The following is a 22,446-nucleotide window of genomic DNA, read 5'->3' on the forward strand; positions in this document are numbered from 1 at the left end:
CTGTGGAAGTTCACCTGGCACCTTCATTATACACCTTTACGCACCAGGCAAAAACGTTCCTTTTTAACCAGGCCTTTGCCTGACTTGATCTACTTCCTATACCCTTTTTAAAATGCTGGCTCTCTGGGGGGGGGGGTGGCATGTTATTGGGTTGTTGTTTTTGTTTTGATTTTATGTATTTGATATTTATGTGAATCGCCTTGAGACCTTCAGGTATAGTGTGGTATAGAAATAACGACAACGACAACGACAACAATACAGGGTGTGCAAAGATGAATTGGGTCACACCAGTATTTCTGTGCCTAGCACAAGAGGGAACTGGATGAGCCTTTTTACTACCTCCTTTTCATTTTGTCAGTGAAACTAAGAGGGTTGAAAATGCAGAGTATAGGATTAACTACAAGACAAGACATGGGAGAACCTGTAAATTCCAGCTTCTCCAGTCTTAAGTCCGGTTCTTAAACCCTTGTGAAAATCCAGTAGTACTTTAGAGTGATGTTGACATATTCACCCATTCCCTACTTCAGAATCCCAGTCAGAAGGATTACTTACTGTTTTTCTGATTGCATTTTTATCCTGCCTTTCCTCCATGGAGTCCAAGGTAGTACACATAATTTTCATCCTCCTCATTTTTTCCTCACAACAATCCTGTGAGGTAAGTTAGGCTGAGAGAATTGGACTGACCCAAGGTCACCCCGTGAGCTTTATAGCCAAGTGGGAATTTGAACCCTGGTCTCCCAGGTCCTAGGGTTTATCTATACTTACCTTTTCTCTGTGCTTCCCAGGCATGGTCCACGCCTCAGATCTCTGTGTCTGAGGACTCTTTCTTTTGCTCCAGAGCTTTCCCCATGAAGATCTACTCTTTAAAGCTGAATTGGAGCCAAGAGCAATCCACAGAAAACCCAAATTACCAGTTTTGCACTTCAGCTTTAAAGAGCAGGCTTATTTTTGCAGGAAATGCTCTGGGGGCAGGGAGGGGAAAGCACTTGGATATGGAGCTTCAGAGCTCAGACCTGTGCCTGGAAAACAGCAGGCAAGATGTATGTGTGGATAAGCCCTCTAACTACTACATCACACTGTCTCCTGGCTTCTGAGCACAACAAGCACATTTCTCCAGGTCAGGCGCCACCTCTTCCAACAGCTGTGGCAGTTTGTACGAAGGTCTCTCAAGGAGAGAGTTGAGCAAAAGGCTGTCCTGCTCCCCTCCCCAAGCACCCCTCAGTCTGTGAGTTTAGATGCCGCTATAGCAATTCAAGCCATGAGTGACAGCTTACCTAGAATTCAAATCTCTACTCCTCCCCTTGCAGTGGTGGCTGCAGTGCTGATAAAGGGTTGCCAGTGGGCAGTGTTTGACGGACTCATTTTTATGTGCCAGATTAATTTCTGCTCTAGTAACTGAGATTGCTGGAGCATTGAGCACCTTGTACAAAACAAATGCTCTCTCCTTCACCCTAGAACTATTTCGGCAGCAGTTTTTCTGAAGCTTGATGCCAGCTTAATTGTGTGCAAGATTTAGTTGCAACCTTCTGCTGCTTAAGAGCGGTCAAATGTCATATCTGAGAGGCAGAAACCTACTTTGGTAACTGAATGTCAAAGCTATCCATATTGCATTGATACAAAAACATTTGGAGCACATCTTCAAAACTTTAAGCTTGCCCCAAAAGCTCAAATTCAGATATACAATTTGAAAAACCATTTTAATACCCAAATTCTCTTGTAGTTATCCACATACAAGTTATAATTTTTCAATGAGTGAAATTACACATTTCTCCAGATTACTGATGTGGGATCCCCAACACATTGCCCACAGACATTGTGCCTGCTAAAATAAAATGTGACTTTTGCTCTCACTTTTCGTTTTGGGGGTAGGGGTTGGAGCGATAAGGACATAAAAAGCTGCCTTATACCAAACCGGAACATTGGTTCATCTAGCTCAATATAGTCCACACTGACTGGCAGTGAGTCTCCAAGTTTTCAGTCAAGGAGACTTCCCCAGTCCTATCTGGAGATATCAGAGATTAAACCAAAGACCTTCTGTACACAAAGCAGGTGCTCTACCACTCAATTATGGTCCTTCTCCCCCAGCAAGACTTGTTTGCTCTGTTCGTGTTTTTGGTCTTTTATTTGTTTTTTTGGGGGGGATTTATAATGTGTTGCTTGTTTTGCAGTGGATGGGGGGGGTTTAGCATCATCAGTGTCCCTCTTGTGAGGCCAAGAAGTTGCTTATATCTGCCCTGGACTCAGAATGGTTGTTGACCTATGCAGTAAATCAACACTCATTTGTCCCAAAGAGCAGATCACTATGTTTAATATTGAAGCACAAGGAACAAGAGAGAGAGAGAGAGAGAGAGAGAGAGAGAGAGAGAGAGAGAGAGAGAAATCAAAACTGGCTAAATATATGCTGAAAGTACCATTCTGGAATGCTACATTTAGGTCATTAGCATGGTCTGTAAAGAGTGAGAATGGGAACACCATGTACCATGTCATCCATTAAAAAGCTTCCCATTATCTTCAGCTTATAGGCTAAATGCTATAATGAAACAACAGCCAAATCCTTTACAAGGCAATTTTCTAGGTTGGTGCCACCATCTCCTTTTCTGTTAGCAAGAGTCCTTCTGCTGCTAAGGATCTGTCAAAGGTCTGGTGGTGATGATAAAGTGAGAAATCACTCGCTGTGCCAGACACTGTAAAGAAGAAGTGCAGAAGAAAATTTATTTGAAAGCAATGCTCAGAACAAAGAAATCTCTAAGGATGTAATCCTGCATATGCTGGATGTATGCCCCATTGAACACATTGTAATGCACTTCGTGCTAAGCCCACCCCTGATATGTGACCCAGAAGAATAACATGGTGGATGGTTTCAAAAGCTTCTGTAAGGTGTAGGAGAATGATCAGGGCAGCACTTCCATTGCCCAAATCACTCACCAAGACTATTGCCATTCCATGTTGTTGTTGTTTAGTCATTTAGTCGTGTCCGACTCTTCGTGACCCCATGGACCAGAGCACGCCAGGCACTCCTGTCTTCCACTGCCTCCCGCAGTTTGGTCAGACTCATGTTTGTAGCCATTCCATAGCTGCACCTAAAGCCAGACTGAGATGGATTCAAGAACGAACTGGAGCACCACCTTAAGGCTTTTAGGAATCACTCCTTCCTTCAAGGAGGCATGAATCACCTCCAAGGTCCAAACACCCTACCCTGATCTCACTGATTTAGCCAGCCAGGGCAGGGAAGCAAACATGTGGAGGGCTTCATTGCTTGCTCCCATGCTGCAGAAGTTCCACCAGAAAACAAGGAAGCTGGCACAAGTCATATGACGACAGAGACAAGCTAAAAGTGCAGACCAAGAGTGCTTTTCTGCTCTAGTTGCCCCTTCTTAGTTGTAATGCCTGAAGAAGACTTATAAAGTTCACTGGCTTGCCTTGAGCAAACCACTGGTTCAGGTCACAGAGCCAAACCATGGTTTATCGCAAGCCGGTGGGTTCCCAGAGAGGATATTTTGGCTGCTTTGTTCCCCCTCTGGTGGTGCTGCTGTGCTACTCTGAAGAGAAGCCATTGTTTGGCTTAGCATGTCATCCAAATTCGGGCTCAGTTTGTCTCCTCCAGGAAAACCACAAGCTGTAAATCCATGAACAAAGCTTTGGTTACCACTCATGGTTTGTGTGGAGCAAGACAAGCAATAAACCCATATTTACCTGAGGCAGCAAATTCTCTTTTGGCTGGCTCCAGTGATCAGCAGTGCTGCCAACAATCTTCACATATGCTTGGGAGTAGTGTCTGTACCTCTAGCTGAGCAGATTCTAGAATTCTGGATGCAATGGGTTTTTCCTCCTTTCAGTAGCCTAACACTGGCGAAAGAGGAGAACCCAACGCAGGACTTGCTTTTGCTCACAGATCTTTCTGGCAGATCAGAGCTAGGATTTATAATAACCACCTGCCTCTCCATTTCTTGTTCCAAACATCCGGAAAGAAAGAGCATTTTTTCAGAAATCTCATCTATATTCTCACAGGCATCTCTAATTTGAATTAAGCCTGCTAATGTCAACTTTCCTGCCACTGCATACTATTTATTTAACCATCCCACTACTAAAGGCAATGGAACACATTTCCTTACACTCTGCTAATGGAATAGCAATTAATTCAATTTCCAGCTCTTAATTTAACACTAAAATTGGGAGGGCAAAAGGTCTGTTGATATTAAACTTGGTAATAAATGGATTTAATGCATAGCAATGTAGATATGCTCCCGCACCTTGACTTTCCCTGTGATTCATTCAAACCAAATGAACAGAGGCCTCTTCCAAATAAATGGTGTTTTATGTGTCAAACAAGTTTTATGTGTCAAACAAGTTCTGTCTTTTCACTCTTATTTTTTTTTAATGGGGTTGTCTTATCAATATTGACAATTGCTTCATGCAGCTCAGAACCAAACTAGAGGTGGCATCATTCATGCACTTAGCAATTGCATGGATTGATAGTGGGCAGAATATTAATTAAGCTGCGGGAGCTGAGTCTCAAGTATCCCTGCATCCATGTTATTTTCAAATAGAAAAAGATAGGTGCTTCTCTGCCATTAGCCTTTGCAAGCATCCAGTATTTCATTTTGGGCCATCAATTCCAGTTTCCGTGCAAAGTTTACTGCAGTTGTTAAAAGGCAACTCCAAAGGACAAAGAAATAGTTTATTGCTGAGGTGCTTGGGAAACTTGATAGCATTGCAATTTTGTTGTAATCCTCTTGAGACCAGTGCCAGATTTACATATAAGCTAAACAAGCTGTAGCTTAGGGCCACACTCTCTTAGGGGCCCCCAATAAATGTAAAGGGGAAAAACCTGGATGTACGTTTCCAAAATATAAGATAAAAAAACAAATAAAATAAAACCTACATACAACAACAGTGTTTTGTGTTGTGTAGGCTCCTATGATGTCAGTAAAGGGCCCCGCCTGCTAGCCTGCTCCCTAAAATATCGCTGGTTTGCTCATTTCTATACATAGGGTGCCTACATTCTGCATGTGCAAATGGCTTTAGATACCTATTAGGTCCATAAATTACCATATAGCCTATGTTCAACACAAAAAACAGTGACAATTTGTTGTTGACAAAGGACAGGTGGTCATATAAAGGGTCTCATTACCTTCAGTAGCTTAGGGCCTCATCAAACCTCAGTCTGGCCCTGCTTGAGACCAAGACCCCTTTGATAAGGATAGCTCAATCAGTGTTGTGAGAGGGTTTGTGGTGGTTGCTCTTAGCTTTGCCCGTGATTATGCTAAGAACAGAAAATTCTGTTCTGTGACATAAGAACATAAAAAGAGCCTGCTGGATCAAACCAATGGCCTATTTAGTCCAGCATCCTGTTCTCACAGTGGCCAACCAGTTGCCTGTGGGAAGCCTGCAAGTGGGACATGAGGGCAACATCAGTATGCCCACCTGTGATTCCCAGTAACTGCTATTCAGGTGCATATACTGCCCCTGACAGTGGAGGCAGGACATAGCTGTCATGGCTAGTAACCACTGAAATACCTTTCCCCATCTGTGCTCCTGTTTCATTCTTCCACAAGAATGCCACGTCAGGGGTGTCAAACAATGTTCCCTAATGCAAACCATGCATCCCATCTATATTCCAGGCAAATGAAGAAACCTCAGGTCTTCTTCAGGGATCTATGTAGCGCAATGCCCTTACTAGGGCAAAGGGAACTGCTTGCCAATCACTGGCATTTGTGTGTCGGCTCCTCTTCCCCCACCACCTCATTCTCCTCAAATTAGAAACTGGATGTCATAGAGCTGGAAGGTGGGCAACATGGGGGCCTTGGCCTAATTTCATCTGAGGAGGAAGGGTGTCAGAGAGGAAGGGAGTGGCAGAAAGAGAGAGAAAGGGGGCGTCCTTCTGGATCTGCCCTTTCTTGCCATGGGAATGACCTCCAAGGGAATGTGACAGTCGATAGAAAAGAAGGTCCCTCACCTCTGCCATGGTGCATGTTGAGTCTAGGGCCCCATCTGCCCTAAACATTTTAAACAATATCATGGCACCTTAAATGATCATGGCTTCACCCAAAGCACCTTTGTTAATGGGGCTGAATTGAAAGAAGACTCCCTGGGCTACAGTTCCCAGACTTCTCTGGGAAGAAGAAGAAGAAGAAGAAGAAGAAGAGGAGGAGTTTGGATTTGATATCCCACTTTATCACTACCCTAAGGAGTCTCAAAGCGGCTAACATTCTCCTTTCTCCTCCTCCCCCACAACAAACACTCTGCGAGGTGAGTGAGGCTGAGAGACTTCAAAGAAGTGTGACTGGCCCAAGGTCAGCCAGCAGCTGCATGTGGAGGAGCGGAAACGCGAACCCGGTTCCCCAGATTACGAGACTACCGCTCTTAACCACTACACCACACTGGCTTGAGGACTTGAGTGTTGAACCACTCCAGGAATTTTAGCTCCTCGCAATTCTTGGCACCTTTAACAAACTACAGTTTCCAGGAAGGATAAATATTGATGGAAAGGTGCACTCATTTATACACTTTTATAGATTTTCAAGGTGACACGTCAGGTTGCTGGATAAAAATAAATAAATTATCTGCTGATTCCTTAGGATAAAGCAGAACTTGGGAGAAGCTGGTGAGAAACAGCCAGACTGATCACCAAGTGCTTAATCATATTGATTGATTGACACCATATGCCTGCCAGCTCAATGCAAGGAACAACCTAGCCCACTGGGAACGGAAGAAATGGAGTGGAGAAATGCAATTTGCCGTGAAAATTGCTGGATGATTTATGACAATATAATAATAATTTTGCCTGTGGTACTGGGTACTGTTTTTCAGTCCACTAATGATGCCATACTATAGACAAGTCAGCATTTCTGGAACGTAAGACAGATAAAAGGTTGAAAATGGGACAGTGGCATCAGAGCTGAGCTTAGAACAAAGTCTGGAGTGGCTGTTTGTTACCTGGTGTGGCCATGTGCCCTACTCTGCAGAAGGCAGACTTCTCTTTGAAGAGTTGTCCACTACAGGTGTAATTTAAAGATAAAGAACCCAAAACCAGCAGGTGGACTCAGTGGTGTAGCGTGGGGGGTGCAGGGGGGGCCGGCCGCACCGGGCGCAACATCTGGGGGTTAGGGAAATCCACGAGTTAGGGGGCGCAAATCCACGGGTTAGGGGGCGCAAATTACTTGCCTTGCCCCGGGTGCTGATAACCCACGCTACGCCACTGGGTGGACTGCAGACTGAGCAGGCACACCATCCACCTGATCCCAGTCTTCCCTACTTTGGAGTAACAAAGGAGTGGAGTCTTTAGCAGAGGAGTCACCACTTCCTAAGCCCTGCTAGGCTTGTCCAAGTCAAGGTGCAGCATGGGTAAAATCACCTAACCATCTATTAGGAAGACCCCAGAGCCTGTGCTACTGAATGTATTTACAGATGATAATACAGACTTGATAAATCCCTGCTTGGCTAATTTTGTAGCTGCGCGTATGACTATTGCCAGCTTTTGGAAGGACCTTAATGGAGCTGATTTAACAGCATTGTGTAAAAGGATTTGGCAGGTAGCCCTAGCAGAGAAACTTACATGTACACTAAGAATAGCTAGAGGAAGTAAATACAGAGAAAAATTTGCAGGAGACTGGTAGAAATTTATTGCTTATGCAAATATTTCAGACAAAGAAAGGAAAGTCCCTAGGGTGTGTGTCAATATATGGATTTGTTAAATGTTTGTCTTCTTCTTGTTGTTTTTGTAACCCTTTACATTTATTCAAAAGTTTTCTTCACAGAGAAACATCTTCATATTTTTGTTTCTGAATTTGTTCAATTGGTTAAGGTCCAGATTTTGTAATGTTCTTTCCTCTCTTTAATTTATTTTTATTGGTTACATTTGTTATACAACTTAAAAATAATTAATAGTGTTTTTAAAAAACGAAAATGGGGTGGCTTTTCCATGTTTTATCCTCGTTTGATTTTCTTTTGCTTTTTCAAATTTTCTCCATCATTGATTCAGAAAATAGTTGTGCAGTGTCAGGGCTTGCAGATCTTTTTTTTTCCCAGGGTGAGAAGGCATCTGAGAATGAGGGGCTTTGGATCCAGAAATCACAACCTTCCCCTGTTGCAATCCTGAAATACCTCACTTTTGCTATTACCACCTGCAGAGAAGCCAGGACAGTGCAACTATCATGATCCCTGAATCCAGCAGCTATCTAGACACAGAGTCAGAGTTGACTGCTGGAAATCAGCAAACCACTGCACTCAAAGCTGTCAAACAGGAGCCCCCAGAATAAATTCCCAAGCCACCAGGGCCTCTGTGATGAGAGCCTGGACCCTATTGGGCACTTTCCCCTAAGCCTGAGGAACCAGATGCCTCCCGCCAGCAGAAGGCTTTGGATAGACAAAGCATTCCTGTCTTCAGTACAGGGGGTTGGCGCTTTAAAGCTCTGAAGTTCTCCATTAGCAGATAGAGTCTGGAGGAGATAGTCAGGAAACAGTGACTTAAAGGCTCCCAAAACAAAACAAATTCCTTCCAGTAGCACCTTAAAGACCAACTAAGTCAGTTCTTGGTATGAGCTTTCGTGTGCATGCACACTTCTTCAGATACACTGAAACAGAAGTTAAAGGCTCCCAGTCTGCTCTGGACGAAAGTTGGAGCAAGTTGCTCACTTGGAGCTATCCATGGTCCTGAGCAGCCTTGCTGCTTTCCCTGTGGGATCTAGCATTGGACAGCAACAGACCTCTCTCACACACTTTGGAGGTCCATAGGATTTCACCCTTAATTCAACATTTCCATATGTTTTTATGTATAACAGAAGGCTCGTTCACGTGTTACTTTGAACATAAGCACAATCTATCTCTATAGATGCACACAGATGCTGATTTGTAGAGCTCAGCTAACAGACACATAGGTACGCAAATTATACCCTCGTAGAACACCCCCAGTGTTGCAAAGCCACACACTTTCTTCCTTCTTTCATCCCAACCTGTTCTATGTTGCTGTCACCACACAAAGTTGGCTCTTGGAGATATTGCATAGACATCTTTGCCTTCCATTCTTCTTTACCTGCATCATATTTCCTTTCAGTTACAATCCACCAACTACTGCAGCAATTGCATTTAGGTGCTATCCAATACCCACTGACCTGGAAGTAAGTCCCATAGATAGAATTGCACTCCTAGTAGTGCAAAAAAAAGATGATGTGACATCATCATGTTGAAAGACCCCACTTTCCCCAAGGGCAGGAAGGATGGGAAAACTCATAATGCAAAACATGTGACCAAAGCAGAGAGGAGGAGCAAAGTGTGAGTGCTCAGTACTGAGGTCATGTTTCCTTCTTCTCTTTTATGACTAGCAGCCGGAATGGAGAACCTATGTCTCTCTAGATTTTGTTAGATTCCAGTCCCTTCAGACCCAGCCAACATGGTCAGGGATGATGAAAGAGGGAGGCTTGACAACATCTAGAGAGGTACATGTTTCCTGTTCCATTTTAGCAGCTTCAATCTGAAATGGACTTCAATGATAGGGAAAGAAGCCGTCCATGAACAAAAGCAAAATATTTTCTCTTTAAGTATATGCTGCCTACTCTTTACAAGGAAATGTTCTTGTGTTGGGAGAAAATGCAGTAAATAAATGCACACTGTTAAAATGTAAGTGGTAGTTATTGCAGTAGGAGGAGAGCTGGACTACAATTTTCTATATTTATAGGGCTAAAGTAGCACTGAGGAAAAGCACTAGTTTTATTCCTCCCAGAGTGCAGTAATAAAGCAGCTAGCATATTTGCAAAGCTTAAGCAGGGTCTGGTCTGGTTTCAAATTGGATGGGGGACTGTGTGTTGAGATTCCTACCTTACTTAGACAAGTTGACCCTTGGGGTCCCTTCTAACTCTATAGTTCTATGATTCTATCATTCTAAGACGCAGTTTTCCAAATCCTCCAAATTCATAGCGGTGAAGCAATGATTTGGCATGTCTTCAAACTTCTTGTGCGGAAATAGATTGATCATTGCAATTGCAGGAGCAATCAAAACAATAGAAACTCTTTTCAGTGGTTCCACACCTGACTGGAGTCCTTTCAACACTTTTATTTATTTTACCATGTCTTGTAACTATAGAATCATTTAAAATGTTAAAATCTAGAAGTACTATTTTCATCTTTGTACTGATGTTGTTTGACGTTGCTGCTTTTAGACTGTTTCATGCTGTTGCTGATTTTGTTTAGTTCTAATTTCATGGAGGTGCTTAAATTGCTTTAAACAATTTCTTGTTGTTGTTGTTGCTGCTGTTATTGTTGTTGTTGTTATTAGTATTATTTACTGCAAACTACCTGGAGAGCATGTGTTGCTGAGCAGCATGTAAATATTACTGCTTAAGACATGCAGCTGCACTTCCAGATAAATATTTAAGGATGAATGTTGGCTGATACATAGTAACCCCTCAAAACCAAACCTTTCCACTATAACTAATTTTTCATGTCTTCATTGATGGGAACAATTATTTTTTACCCTCCAGCCACCTTGGAGGTTGCTGAGCCAAAGCTCCCTGTTGCCCCACCCCCAAAATTGCCTACTGCCAGTTTATTTTGACATAAATAATACTCATCTGTATCTCTCTTTCCCTGCTGCAGTTGAAAATTGATGTGTTGATGGCATCACAGAGGGTGGACAGATTTGGCCCAGTGGCCTTCAACTGCTGGTGCCCTACTTCAGTGTTTCCCAACCTTGGGTCTCCAGCTGTTTTTAGACTACAATTCCCATCAATCTGACCACTGGTCTTGCTAGCTAGGGATGGTGGGAGTTGTAGTCCAAAAACAGCTGGAGACCCAAGGTTGGGGAAAACTGCTTTAGATGGTCAAAAAGAATGTGAAAATTAATTAATGCATGGAGATAACTCTAAATAAATGCAGTATTAATTCTTGGATCACCAGCACTACCAATTTCTTTCTTTTTTTTTTAGTTTGTTATTTGTTATTTACTGTCTTATTTCCTCCCAAACATTGCATTCAACAGCACACATATGTGCAGACACCCACACACCCACACCCACACATAAAATGATAATAATGAAAGTAAATATTTTTTCCCCTTTTATCTTCCAAAATCTTTTCTTCAACTTTGACTTCCTGTCAAGTCCCTTTTGCATATATTTTATCTTACATTTGAATGTACACAAAACAATAAACCTTTCTATATAATTTTTCTAATACATTCTGAAAACATAATAAATCCTTAATTGTTGTCCACCCCCTTTTAGTTCCTTTATCACTTGAATGCTAGCACAGAGTCAAAACTATTATTGTATTTTTGAACATATCTTCTATAACCATCCCATTTTTCCGCAATTTTTTGATTTGATTTTCCTCTGAGTTTACTAGTCAGTTGAGCCGTCTCCACCAATTCCTGTAATTTGATTTGCCAATCTGTTATTTTTGGAGCCTCGTGATCTTTCCATCCCTTGGCCACAAGTATACGAGCCGCTGCGGATGCATACAAGAATACCTCTCTTAGATTTTTTGGGATCTCTTTATCTAAAATACTTAATAGAAATGCCTCCGGTTTTTTAGTAAAAGTTATCTCCATCATCTTTTTCAGCACTACCAATTTCAGTGGTGGGCACGGGAGTATTTTTTTTTTTTTTTTTTTTTTTGGTCAGTTCTACATATAACAGAAGCAGATCTCTGAGTTTGCAGTGACGCAGGACGGGCAGGTCACAACACTGGGGAAAGCATTCGGTTAACAGTTATAAGAAGGCTTCCATCATCCACAAGCTGCCAGAAGACATGACCCACGGGAACAACAAGACATGAACAAACCCACTTTTGATGTTGTGTGTCATGGCATTGTGGCTTCTTTGCTTTCAGGCATCATCCAAGCATAAACAGAGAGAAACGGGGGCAGCAAAAAAATTAGCACTGAAATAGGAAGCTGCCTTATACCAAATCAAAAGGTTGGTCTATTTAACTCAGTATTGTCTACACTGACTGGCAGCATCTTTCTGGGGTTCCACATAAAGCACAACCCCAGTCTTACCTGGGTGTGATGTGGATTGAGCCTGGAACCTTCCAGCACAAGGCAGATCCTCTTACCATGGAGCTACAGTCATAACTATGCTAAAGGGGAAAAGGATGCCCATTGCTAAATCTCTGCATTCACCTCCTCTACACCTCTCTAAGCTTGCAGGGGAGGTGGGTGCCCTTGAAGCCATCCCAGCACATCTTATTTTAGTGTCCTTTCTGACAACCATCTTTTTAAAAAAGAGTATTGTGGGTTTCTCCTCATTTAAAGAGTATTTAATCTTTCCTTCTTGTTTAATGCATAACCTAGACCATGGGTAGGCAAACTAAAGCCCAGGGGCTGGATCCGGCCCAATCGCCTTCTAAATCCAGACCGCAGATGGTCCGAGAATCAGCATGTTTTTTTACATGAGTAGAATGTGTCCTTTTATTTAAAATGCATCTCTGGGTTATTTGTGAGGCCTGCCTGGTGTTTTTGCATGAGCAGAATGTGTGCTTTTATTTAAAATGCAGCTCTGGGTTATTTGTGGGGCATAGGAATTTGTTCTCCCCCCAAATATATATATATATAGTCTGGCCCCCCACAAGGTCTGAGGGACAGTGGATGGGCCCCCTGCTGAAAAAGTTTGCTGACCCCTGACCTAGACTTTTTCTTTCTCTTCTATCCTTTGTGCTCCACTGAGAACCTCTGGTCAAGGAATTCCATATTCTGTTTATGGTTATTACTTTTGAAGTAGAGGGAAATGAATGAAGTTAAGTGTTCCTTATCTGACCATTCTCAAGAGGGTCCACTTCATCGCTTCATGTGTCAAGTCCTTTGTTTTATCCATTCATACAGTCGCTGGCTTTTTGATCTGCTGACCCTCAAAGTGGCTAGACAACACACTTAAAACTAAAAACTAAAACTAAACCACACACAACAGCACAATAAAGATCACGTAATGGAGAAGTGGAAGGTGGTATTCATTATGTGTTTGTAGTCTGTGAATCATAAAAGAGATCTAGCTAGCCATTCAGCAAGCCCAAATGCAGATAGTTGCTTTTTCTTAAATCACAGAGGTCACTAAATCAAGCGCCTTGAGATTCAGATGTAAATTCTGTGTGGGCAATTCCGTTCTCAAAAAACAATGTTTGCCACACCAGGGAGAAAGTGCCCTGCAGAAAAACAGCTGCTCACATTAAGCCTTGCAGGGACAGTAACTTGATGAAAACTAATTCAGTCTCTATCCTTTGGCCTGGTTCCCTGCTGGAATGCTTTGTGCTGCCTGGGGGGCAGGGGGTGGATATTGGCACATGTTATTCCCTGCTTAATACTCTGCTTTGCCTCTTCCCATTATCATCCATATGTCCAGAATGTTGATAGATTTATCTCAAATTCTAACAGCTGCAAATAGGCAACATTAATAATCTGGTGTTGCATGGAATAAAAGACGTTCAGGAGCTATTATGTCAAAGAGATTATTACACTGTGGTTTCTGCCTATTTCCTACATGGAAGCTTCTGATCAAATTCCAGTTTAGTATCTCTCTACCTGTATATCTACCTCTGAATATGATGCACATGTCATATAATAAGACATATATGCTATCATTTGTGTGCTTGTTATCCCACAAACATGATATACCATGGGCAACCCAGTCAGATAGGCAGGATTATTATTAGTGAGTTTCTTTATTGGTTTCGGTGTACTTGTATCGTGTGTGTGTGTGTTCCCTGTATTTTAGTTCTATTCAAAAAATAAAATTCCATGATTAAAAGACATTCATGTCCGTACATTTTTCCAAAACTCCTCTCCTTTTCTGCAGGTGGTTAAAATGATGATTGTTGTCGTTCTGACATTTGCAGTCTGCTGGTTGCCGTACCATATTTATTTTATAGCTACTGGCATCTATGAGAACTTGGGCCGCTGGAAATACATTCAGCAAGTCTACTTAGCCACCTTCTGGCTTGCTATGAGCTCCACCATGTACAACCCGATCATCTACTGCTGCCTCAATAAAAGGTAAGAATGCCTAAGAATTCCGTGAGGTATTTGTGGCTGTAATTTAGGAATAACCTGTCAGACGACTGTGGGCATTTTCGTTTCGCTTATTCACATTTTCAAATCAAGATAGCCTCCTACTTTCCCTTGAATCTTGCGGCACTTTATATTTCAAGCAGAAGACTCCTTCAGACAGAGGGCAAGCCTCTGCAAAGCAGAGCGCATGACCACCTTGGTTTCTTGAGTCTTCTTTCTGCCTGATACAGCACATTCTAGGGAGGAGATGCCACTGGAGCCCACTGAATGATAAAGTAGCTTTGAATTTGCTAGACAGAATCCGATTCATGCTGTTTCACACTATCACCACTTCCCTTCTATCTACATAATGAGTAAGAACTGCGTGCCTATTTCATTGAACTCAGGTGCAATCTAGACACATATAAAAACTGTTCTGAAAATGATTTTTTAAAGTAATTTTTAAAATACATTGAATTTTCCATAAGGCTCACCATTGACATCTAGTGTCACATTGCATATTGCACTTAAAACACACTTAAAACATTTTATTTGCAGCTGTATAGCTGAATCCTCAGACACGGAGTGGCATTGCCATCTTTTTGCACATTTGACACTTGGAAATTCAGCAGATGAAGGTTTGCTCAACATGACACCTAAAACACTGTCTATCCACTGCAGTGCAGCAGGGCGTGATTGGGTATTAACTTGGGAAATCAAAATTCAAATTCGTCTTCTGCTGTGAAATGTATCTTCTACTCTGATCTACTTCTTGGCTTGTTACGAAGCTGAAATGCTCCTCTGAGGTAGAATATAGAAATGTTACAAACAAATGCTAGGAAACAGTTCACCAGTTGACTTCCTGCCCGCCATGAGTTTTTAATGGCACGGGAGCACATTTTGCTTTAGTGATACTGTTAAATGCCAACGAGGAACGGATTGAATTATTTTTTTAATTAGCAACCCTTCATGACTGAGCCTGATTACACTTTAAAGACTAACAGATTTACAAGCACATGCCACAATAATCTGTTCATCAATATGGTGCTACAAGACTCCATATTGTGTTTACTGTAGCAGACTAACACGGCTTCCCTCACCCCTGCCATATTATGCAAGATGCAATGGATTGCAAGATGTGTAGATGTTGGGCTTGGAACACAAAGTGAAGTAGCAGAAAACATTGTTTACTTTCTGCTCCCTGAAATGTGAACTATGCTTTTCGATTCATCTGTTAGGCACTGGTCTGCTTTTTAATTCTCATCTGACTTTGATTCACCTGCTTTAACTCAAACAAAGCATTTTGCCTCTGGTGGCTATAGGAACACTAGTTAAACTACATTTCTCACCTTGTTTCAGTCTCAAAACATATGAATGGCATTATTAATACAGAAAATAATGCATCTGTCCCTGCCCAGAGCTTCTGTTATTGCCTACATCTGTAAACATGTTGTTGTTGTTGTTTAGTTGTTTAGTCGTGTCCGACTCTTTGTGACCCCATGGACCAGAGCACGCCAGGCACTTCTGTCTTCCACTGCCTCCCGCAGTTTGGTCAAACTCATGCTGGTAGCTTCGAAGACGCTATCCAACCATCTCGTCCTCTGTCGTCCCCTTCTCCTTGTGCCCTCCATCTTTCCCAACATCAGGGTCTTTTCCAGGGAGTCTTCTCTTCTCATAAGGTGGCCAAAGTATTGGAGCCTCAGCTTCATGATCTGTCCTTCCAGTGAGCCCTCAGGGCTGATTTCCTTAAGAATGGATAGGTTTGATCTTCTTGCAGTCCATGGGACTCTCAAGAGTCTCCTCAAACATACACAGTCCTTTGGCTTTTATCAGCAGGTCTTTACAAATCCAGATAACTAACCTAAGCCATTGCAGTGGAGAAGCTAACCTGATTGTAGCTGGACTTTATGCAAAAATCACAGGGTGGTTTACAATATAAAAACACCGAAATGCATACCATAATAAGAAATGAAAACAATACCTCTGTTTAAAAGGCTATAGATTGTTTAATTAGCCAAAGGCCTGGAAGAAAAAGAATGTTTTTGCCTTGCACTTAAAGATATGTAATAAAGACACCAGGCAAGTTTTCCGTGGATGAGCATTCCACAAGTGGAGAGCCACCACAGAAAAGGCCTCCTGTGGAGGAGGCACACAAAGAAGGGTCTCAGATGATGATCACAGGGTCCAGGTCACATAACTAGGCAGACAGATCCCTGGATCCCTGGCATGCATCCAAAACAAATTGAATTTATTAAAGCTTATTGCAAGTTTATACCAGGAAACAGGCAATTGAATAATCGAGTTAAAAGCTTAAAGCTAAGAAACGCAATTGGTTAGCTTCACAGAATTGTTTCTTGAAGACTTTTCTGTGGTTACAGACTAATCAAAAACAGTTGACCAGTGGAGGTGACCTGCCCGCCAGGGATCCCATGCTCTCCTGTCCAGCACAAGGGCAGGAGACCAAGTCCAAGAGATCACACGTACCTCATATTTATACGGTTCTTAAGACACTGGGGTTCCTTAAAATCTAATGATAGACACTTCAGTATCTAATTGGTTAATCTAATTTGCCTCTTTTCCCTTAGTGTTTACCTCTGGCATGCTAGATGTCTTGCACAAGTACACCCCAGATGTCCTCCACATGTTCTGTTCATTTCTCAAACATGCTAACAGGTCCCTAGATGTTTAACTCCCATTGATGAATGTGCACACATCTATGTGAAGAGTGCCTTCTCAGTCAAACACTTCCTTGTTCCCTGATATGTCCCTTTGTGCTGCTTGTTCCCCTTTCTCCATTCCCCCTTCGTCCCACAAGCCTGATTACATTTTCTGCCATAGTAACTGTACTACATGTTTAAACACCACAACTTCTCCCCACCATTTTAGGTGCCTAAGCTTGCAACATTATGTTGTTCGATATCTCCTGCGGTACAAATACATTGCGAGTGACTGCGTTTCTTTGCTTTCAGGTTCAGAGCTGGTTTCAAGAGAGCTTTCCAGTGGTGTCCTTTCATCGAAGTATCTAGTTACGATGAACTGGAACTCAAGACAACCAGGTTCCACCCTACCAGGCAAAGTAGCCTGTACACAGTTTCCAAAATGGAATCCAGCATGTCGGTGGTATTTGACCCCAGCGATGGAGAAACCACCAAGTCTAGCCGCAAGAAAAGAGCTCCTTCACAGGAACCCAGCTTCAATGGTTGCTCACACAGGAGCTCCAAAGCCATGTCAACAGCATCGAGTTACATCAACTCCCCATATACATCGGTGGACGAGTACTCCTAAAGTCTTAGGTGGATGTGAGAGAAAGGAGTATTGCTCATAGGACAATGCTTAGAACATGCATGGCCAAACTTGGCCCTCCAGTTGTTTTGGGACTACAACTCCCATCATCCCTACCTAACAGGACCAGTGGTCAGGGATGATGGGAATTGTAGTTCCAAAACATCTGGAGGGCCAAGTTTGGCCATGCCTGCCTTAGAACTAAACATCCAAACTTCTGGAAGGCAACTAAGCTACAGATCCCGAGCACTGATTGCATGTGTGTGTGCATAAATATGTTGTCATCATAAGCCTTCTTGAGCTCAACTTGTCTCTGTGCTTTGGAAAATACACCACTGACATGATACCTGTTTACGTCAGTCTAATGGCATGGTGCCATATTGTAAAATGGAATGTTTGGTTTTTTCAAAAAATGGGATGAATCTGGAGCAAATTGGATTCCACTGAAATCCATGTGAGAGGTTAGTCATAGCTAACTTAAGTCCCATTGATTTCAATGAGAGCTAAAAGTGCAACTACCTTCTGGTTCTGGTTCCAATCCAGTGCATCTGGTTCCAGTCCGTATGACGTGCAGAAATTTTATTGGCAGTTAAGGCAACAGGTGGCTCTTCTCTAACTTGCTGACTTGTAAACGCTACCATTTACAATGGCACAAAACCTCTACCAGCATTTGGTTCAGTTTTACTATTTAATTTGATGGACAAGAACTTTAAAAAAAAAATGGTTAAAATTCTTCAAGAAGCAGATTTTGCTAATCTTCCATCTAGCATTGTTGGATGGATCTAGACTTCACTATGTAGCTGGGAGACAGCTAACCTTTCAAGAGAAGGGCTTCTGTATAGGGCTAGCAGGTTCCTACCTCATCACCTACTCCCTACTTCAGAGAATGACGTTGATGCAAATGCTGTTTAATTTTATTTCTATGCCACCATTCCTCTTGACAGAGAGGGGAACAGCGTAACAAGTCCAGCAACTGTACGATGTAATTTAAAACAAAAAGCACAACTAAAATAATGATATCCTACATCAGTCCCATTTGCTACATCGGAAGGGAGAAAGGGTGGAAGGACGGACTGAGCTTCATTTCATACAGAAGTCAGAGGCTTCTATGTGCACATTTACATATGCATATCTCTCTAACCAGACAAGCAAGATAACTTATCACAGTTCAGGGACACATTCCAGCTGGGCAAAAGCACTATTTATTTATTTATTTATTTATTTATTTATTTATTTATTTTAAAAATACGGTAATTATATGCCACTGTATAATAAAGATATATCACAGTGGTTTACAACAATATAAAAACATAAATCCAAACAATAAAACAATTAGAAGTGAACCTTCTCATTAAGTTTTCAGAATTTACAAATTCTTTTAAACAGCACTTACATCCTTTGACTTCCCACCCACCCTTCCATGGTGTTTTTTTCATACCATAGAAAGCTTCTATAGCAAACTCTCCAAGTGTCCCTATTTTCCAGAGATGTCCCTGATTTAGAGAAGCCGTCTCAGTTTCTGATTTGATCCCAAAATGTCCCACTTTTCCTTAGAGTGTCCCTATTTTCATTGGAGGAATGTTGGAGGGTATGGAGTTATCTGACCCCCCGAGCCGTCTAAAGGCAATCCTGTATAGGGAAGTTTGGAGGGTATGCTATATTACTTGATCTTACCCATTATATACATTAAGTGGGGGGTGCACTCTTAATTGCCTGCATAGGCCCGGTGGAACAGAAGAGTATTCAGCAGGTGTTTAAAAGTTGGCACAGAAGTCACCTGCGAAAGGAGGGTGCAGGGCAGGGATGCTGAGGGGCATGGCCTAAAAGGGGTGTGTGGCTAGGGGAGCTTTTATGGCCTAGTGAGTCCTAAAGGCCAAGCAGAGATGGCTCTAGGGCCACATTAACTCTTGGGTTTTCCCACCTCTGAATTATACTGGCTGGCAGTAACTCTCCAGGACTTCAGGCAGGGGCCTCGTCCAACCTTCCTGGAGTTATTGTAAATTGAAGATGCAATGTTCTGCATGCAAATACTGTGTTGTATGACAGCAAAGAGTGGCTGGGGAAACCCAGCCAGATGGGTGGGCTATAAATAATAAGTTGTTGTTGTTGTTGTTGTTGTTGTTGTTGTTGTTATTTATTAAGTTTTGACCCTTACTAAAAAAATCCAGGATTTATCGGTCGGTAACTTCATAGCCCCATCCAAGCCAGGATGACGCAAGAAAATGAATAATTTACCTCAATTCCATACCTCATAATTTAATGTCACAGAAACCTTCTTCCAAGAGTTTTCATACCGGAGATAAATGATTACCCAAATGCTCAGGGTGATTTTGAGATTGTATAACATGTGACATGTAAGTGGACAATTGCTAAGGAAATGAAACACAGTCATAGTTGACCTCAAAGGAGGAACCTTCTCAAAATGAGGGGACTGGTGAAATGGAAGTTGAATATTGAGTCATGCTGCCTTGCCTGCAGATGCTATTGTTCCACCTGGTCTATACAATTTCTGGTTGATGGAAGAAGTTTGTCTCCAGAGTTCAATGCAGGGGTTTTTAGATAGGAAAAAAAATTCATCTGGTATCCTTTTGTTTAACAATCATTTCACCTTTCTACTGTTATTGCAACCTAGATCCCTGGAGAGCCAATCAATAGGCTTTCCGGATCCTCATGACCTCAAGACCTGGCAAGAAGTCCAAGCATAGAGAATCAATCACAGGACTGTACAAAATCAAGAAAGAGTCCTTCGTTTCAGCCCAGCTTCATCTTTGGTTCACTCCTGAACAGAACATGGAGGTTGACAGAAGAAGTCCCATAACAGTGCTCAGTGTCCAAGGAACACTAGATTAGAAGGAACTGTGAAGATTGTACAAAAAAATGGAATGTACATTACATTGCAAGGACATTTTTTCCTCCACTCAGTTCAAACCAGTTTTGTCTGTACAGGTTTAATATTGTAATATTTTGTAAAGTATATGTCTTTACAAATGTGCAATGGCACGTGATCAAATGTAAAAAAAAAGTAGAGAGAGGAAATGAAACCCATGTTTGAAAATATTTTCTTGCTGCTGAAATATTATAGAATCAACACCTTGTGTTTCTGCTGCATGCTGAAATTTATTAGAAGAATGTCCCTGCTTTGCTTTGGAGAGATCTGTAATGCCAAATGTCATGGTAACCATGAAAGTCACTTACCAAGTTACCAGTGTTCTGCTGTCCAGGCGCTAATTGTTATAGAGATGCACAGTTAAGATGGGGAGGACCTTGGGACACCATTCAGCCAATGTTAAGGACGTGTTAAGTCCCACTGGCATGTTTAAGACTCTGCTCCAGAAATTATTGGGAATTTAAATGGTATTACTTTCCCTGGATTCATTGCCATGGTATATTGAAGTGCCTACAATATATTATAGGCTGTGCGGGAATGAAATGAATTCATCCCTGCTCATAAGCTCACACTCTTAAAAAAGGTGAAATAAAAGTGGGAAAGGAAAAGATTGCTACTAGGTATGCAAGGGCAAAGTGTGAAGCTTGGGGTCCCCAGATAGAAGCACTGATTTCTACCAATGCTGCCCTTGTCTGAAGCCTCCTGGCATCAAATCCCATGTGATTCTGAAAGGCCCCCTGACCAGAACAGGGAAGCAGGGGCAGATAGATAGATAAACTTTATTTACATTAGCCAACGGCCATAGCAACATAAAACAAGCAAGATATATATACAAATAAAATATATACAAATAAAAAAGACAGCAATGGGTAAAAAGGGCAATCAAATGACCAAGGCAGGGGCAGATAGCAGACACCTTTTGTGGCTTCAGCTTACAGAAATGGAAATGGAAAAGTTAAAAACCAGGACCATAATCATCACACAAATGGTAATAGTATCAAGTTAATCAACAATGAATATAAAGAAGAACTCACAAGGGGGGAAATGGAATGTTTAAACATTCCTTAAGAGAAGGTCAGATGGGGGCAGTTCCATGTATGCCCATGAAGGAGTGCGAAGACAAGCATGAGCTGCTGGTGGGGCAGTAGGTTGGCTATGCCAATGTGCCCGCTCTCTGCCCCACCCACTCCAGACCATCCTGGTAAGAGGCACAGATGTTGCTGTCATGAGGCCAGTTCCACAGCACCAGCCAACCCCATCAGCCCCTCACCTCTGACATCCGCTAATAGTATACAGCAGTGGAAGTCTAGTAGGAGATTGGTTTTTAAGGTTAGAGTGAAAACAGAGAAAATAGATAAGAAGAGGCAAGGCTGTGAGTAGGCTTAAAAGTGAGAAAAGGGGTTAAACTCAATTTGGATTGTGCCCAGGTTTCCCAAATGTGTAGCTCTTCATGCCTGGTGCTAATACTGTAGTCACTGAGAAGCAAACTATGCTTTTTGCATCACAAGAATATTGGGTTGGATCCAGGACAAGTGGTCACAAGGATGTTCCTTTGATTTCAAGGGCTTCTGTTAGTCATTTCACGTTGGTCTTAATGAGATACAAGTGTGACTAATTTGTTCTGGATCCAGTCCATTATTTATACCACTTGCCTAAGAACAGCTAGAACAGCCCATTTGCCCAAAAATATGAAAGGGTGGTTTGTCCCAGTACATTTTATTCAAACACTATGAATATGTAACACAGATTTCCTCCAACCTTGTGCCCTCCCAGAGTTTTGGACTCCAATTCCCATCATCCCAAGATAGCATGGCCAATGGTCAGGGATGATGGTAGCTGAGGTCCTGCAACATGTAGAAAATGTCAGGTTATGAAAGACTGGGCAATGCCCTTTGCACTGCGGTCCCCAAGACCCTGACAGTCAGCAGGTTATCAGGCACTTGGGAACCCCATGCATGGGATGGGGGCCAGATAAAGATTTGGCCCCCAGAGCCCAAAAGATTCCACCTTCTCCTAGGCCACCTTCCTTAGGTAGTTAATGGCCAGAGCTTGCCTCCTTTTATGACCCTGGAGAATCCATTTAGCATGGAGAAACAAACAGTAAAGCAGCTTGAATGTACCTGAAGAGCAGGGAATTCATAGGTCAATTAACTTACTCATAACACAGGTTGGAAAAGTTACAGGGGAAACTCAAATCAGCCCTGCCTTTTCCTTCAAAGGTCACTCTCTGCTGCTTTGTTCAACAAATCAAAGATTGGAGGTTATTTTCCTTCACCCCCATGGCAATTGTCAGCTTGTTTTTACA

General features: G+C 42.2%; 1 protein-coding gene across 1 annotated transcript in view; it reads left to right on the forward strand.

Annotated features, from left to right (window-relative positions):
• Nucleotides 1-18,486, forward strand: part of TACR3 (tachykinin receptor 3) — a 33,285-nt gene extending 14,799 nt beyond the window's left edge. The window contains exons 4-5 of the mRNA XM_081877039.1: nucleotides 13,782-13,978; nucleotides 16,942-18,486. Of these exons, the coding sequence (XP_081733165.1) occupies nucleotides 13,782-13,978; nucleotides 16,942-17,257 (513 nt within the window). The 3' untranslated portion in view covers nucleotides 17,258-18,486. The remainder of the gene's footprint in view (nucleotides 1-13,781; nucleotides 13,979-16,941) is intronic.
• Nucleotides 18,487-22,446: the final 3,960 nt, after the last annotated feature.

Source organism: Podarcis erhardii (assembly GCF_964252035.2).
Source record: "Podarcis erhardii genome assembly, chromosome: 9".
Classification (NCBI taxonomy): domain Eukaryota; kingdom Metazoa; phylum Chordata; class Lepidosauria; order Squamata; family Lacertidae; genus Podarcis; species Podarcis erhardii.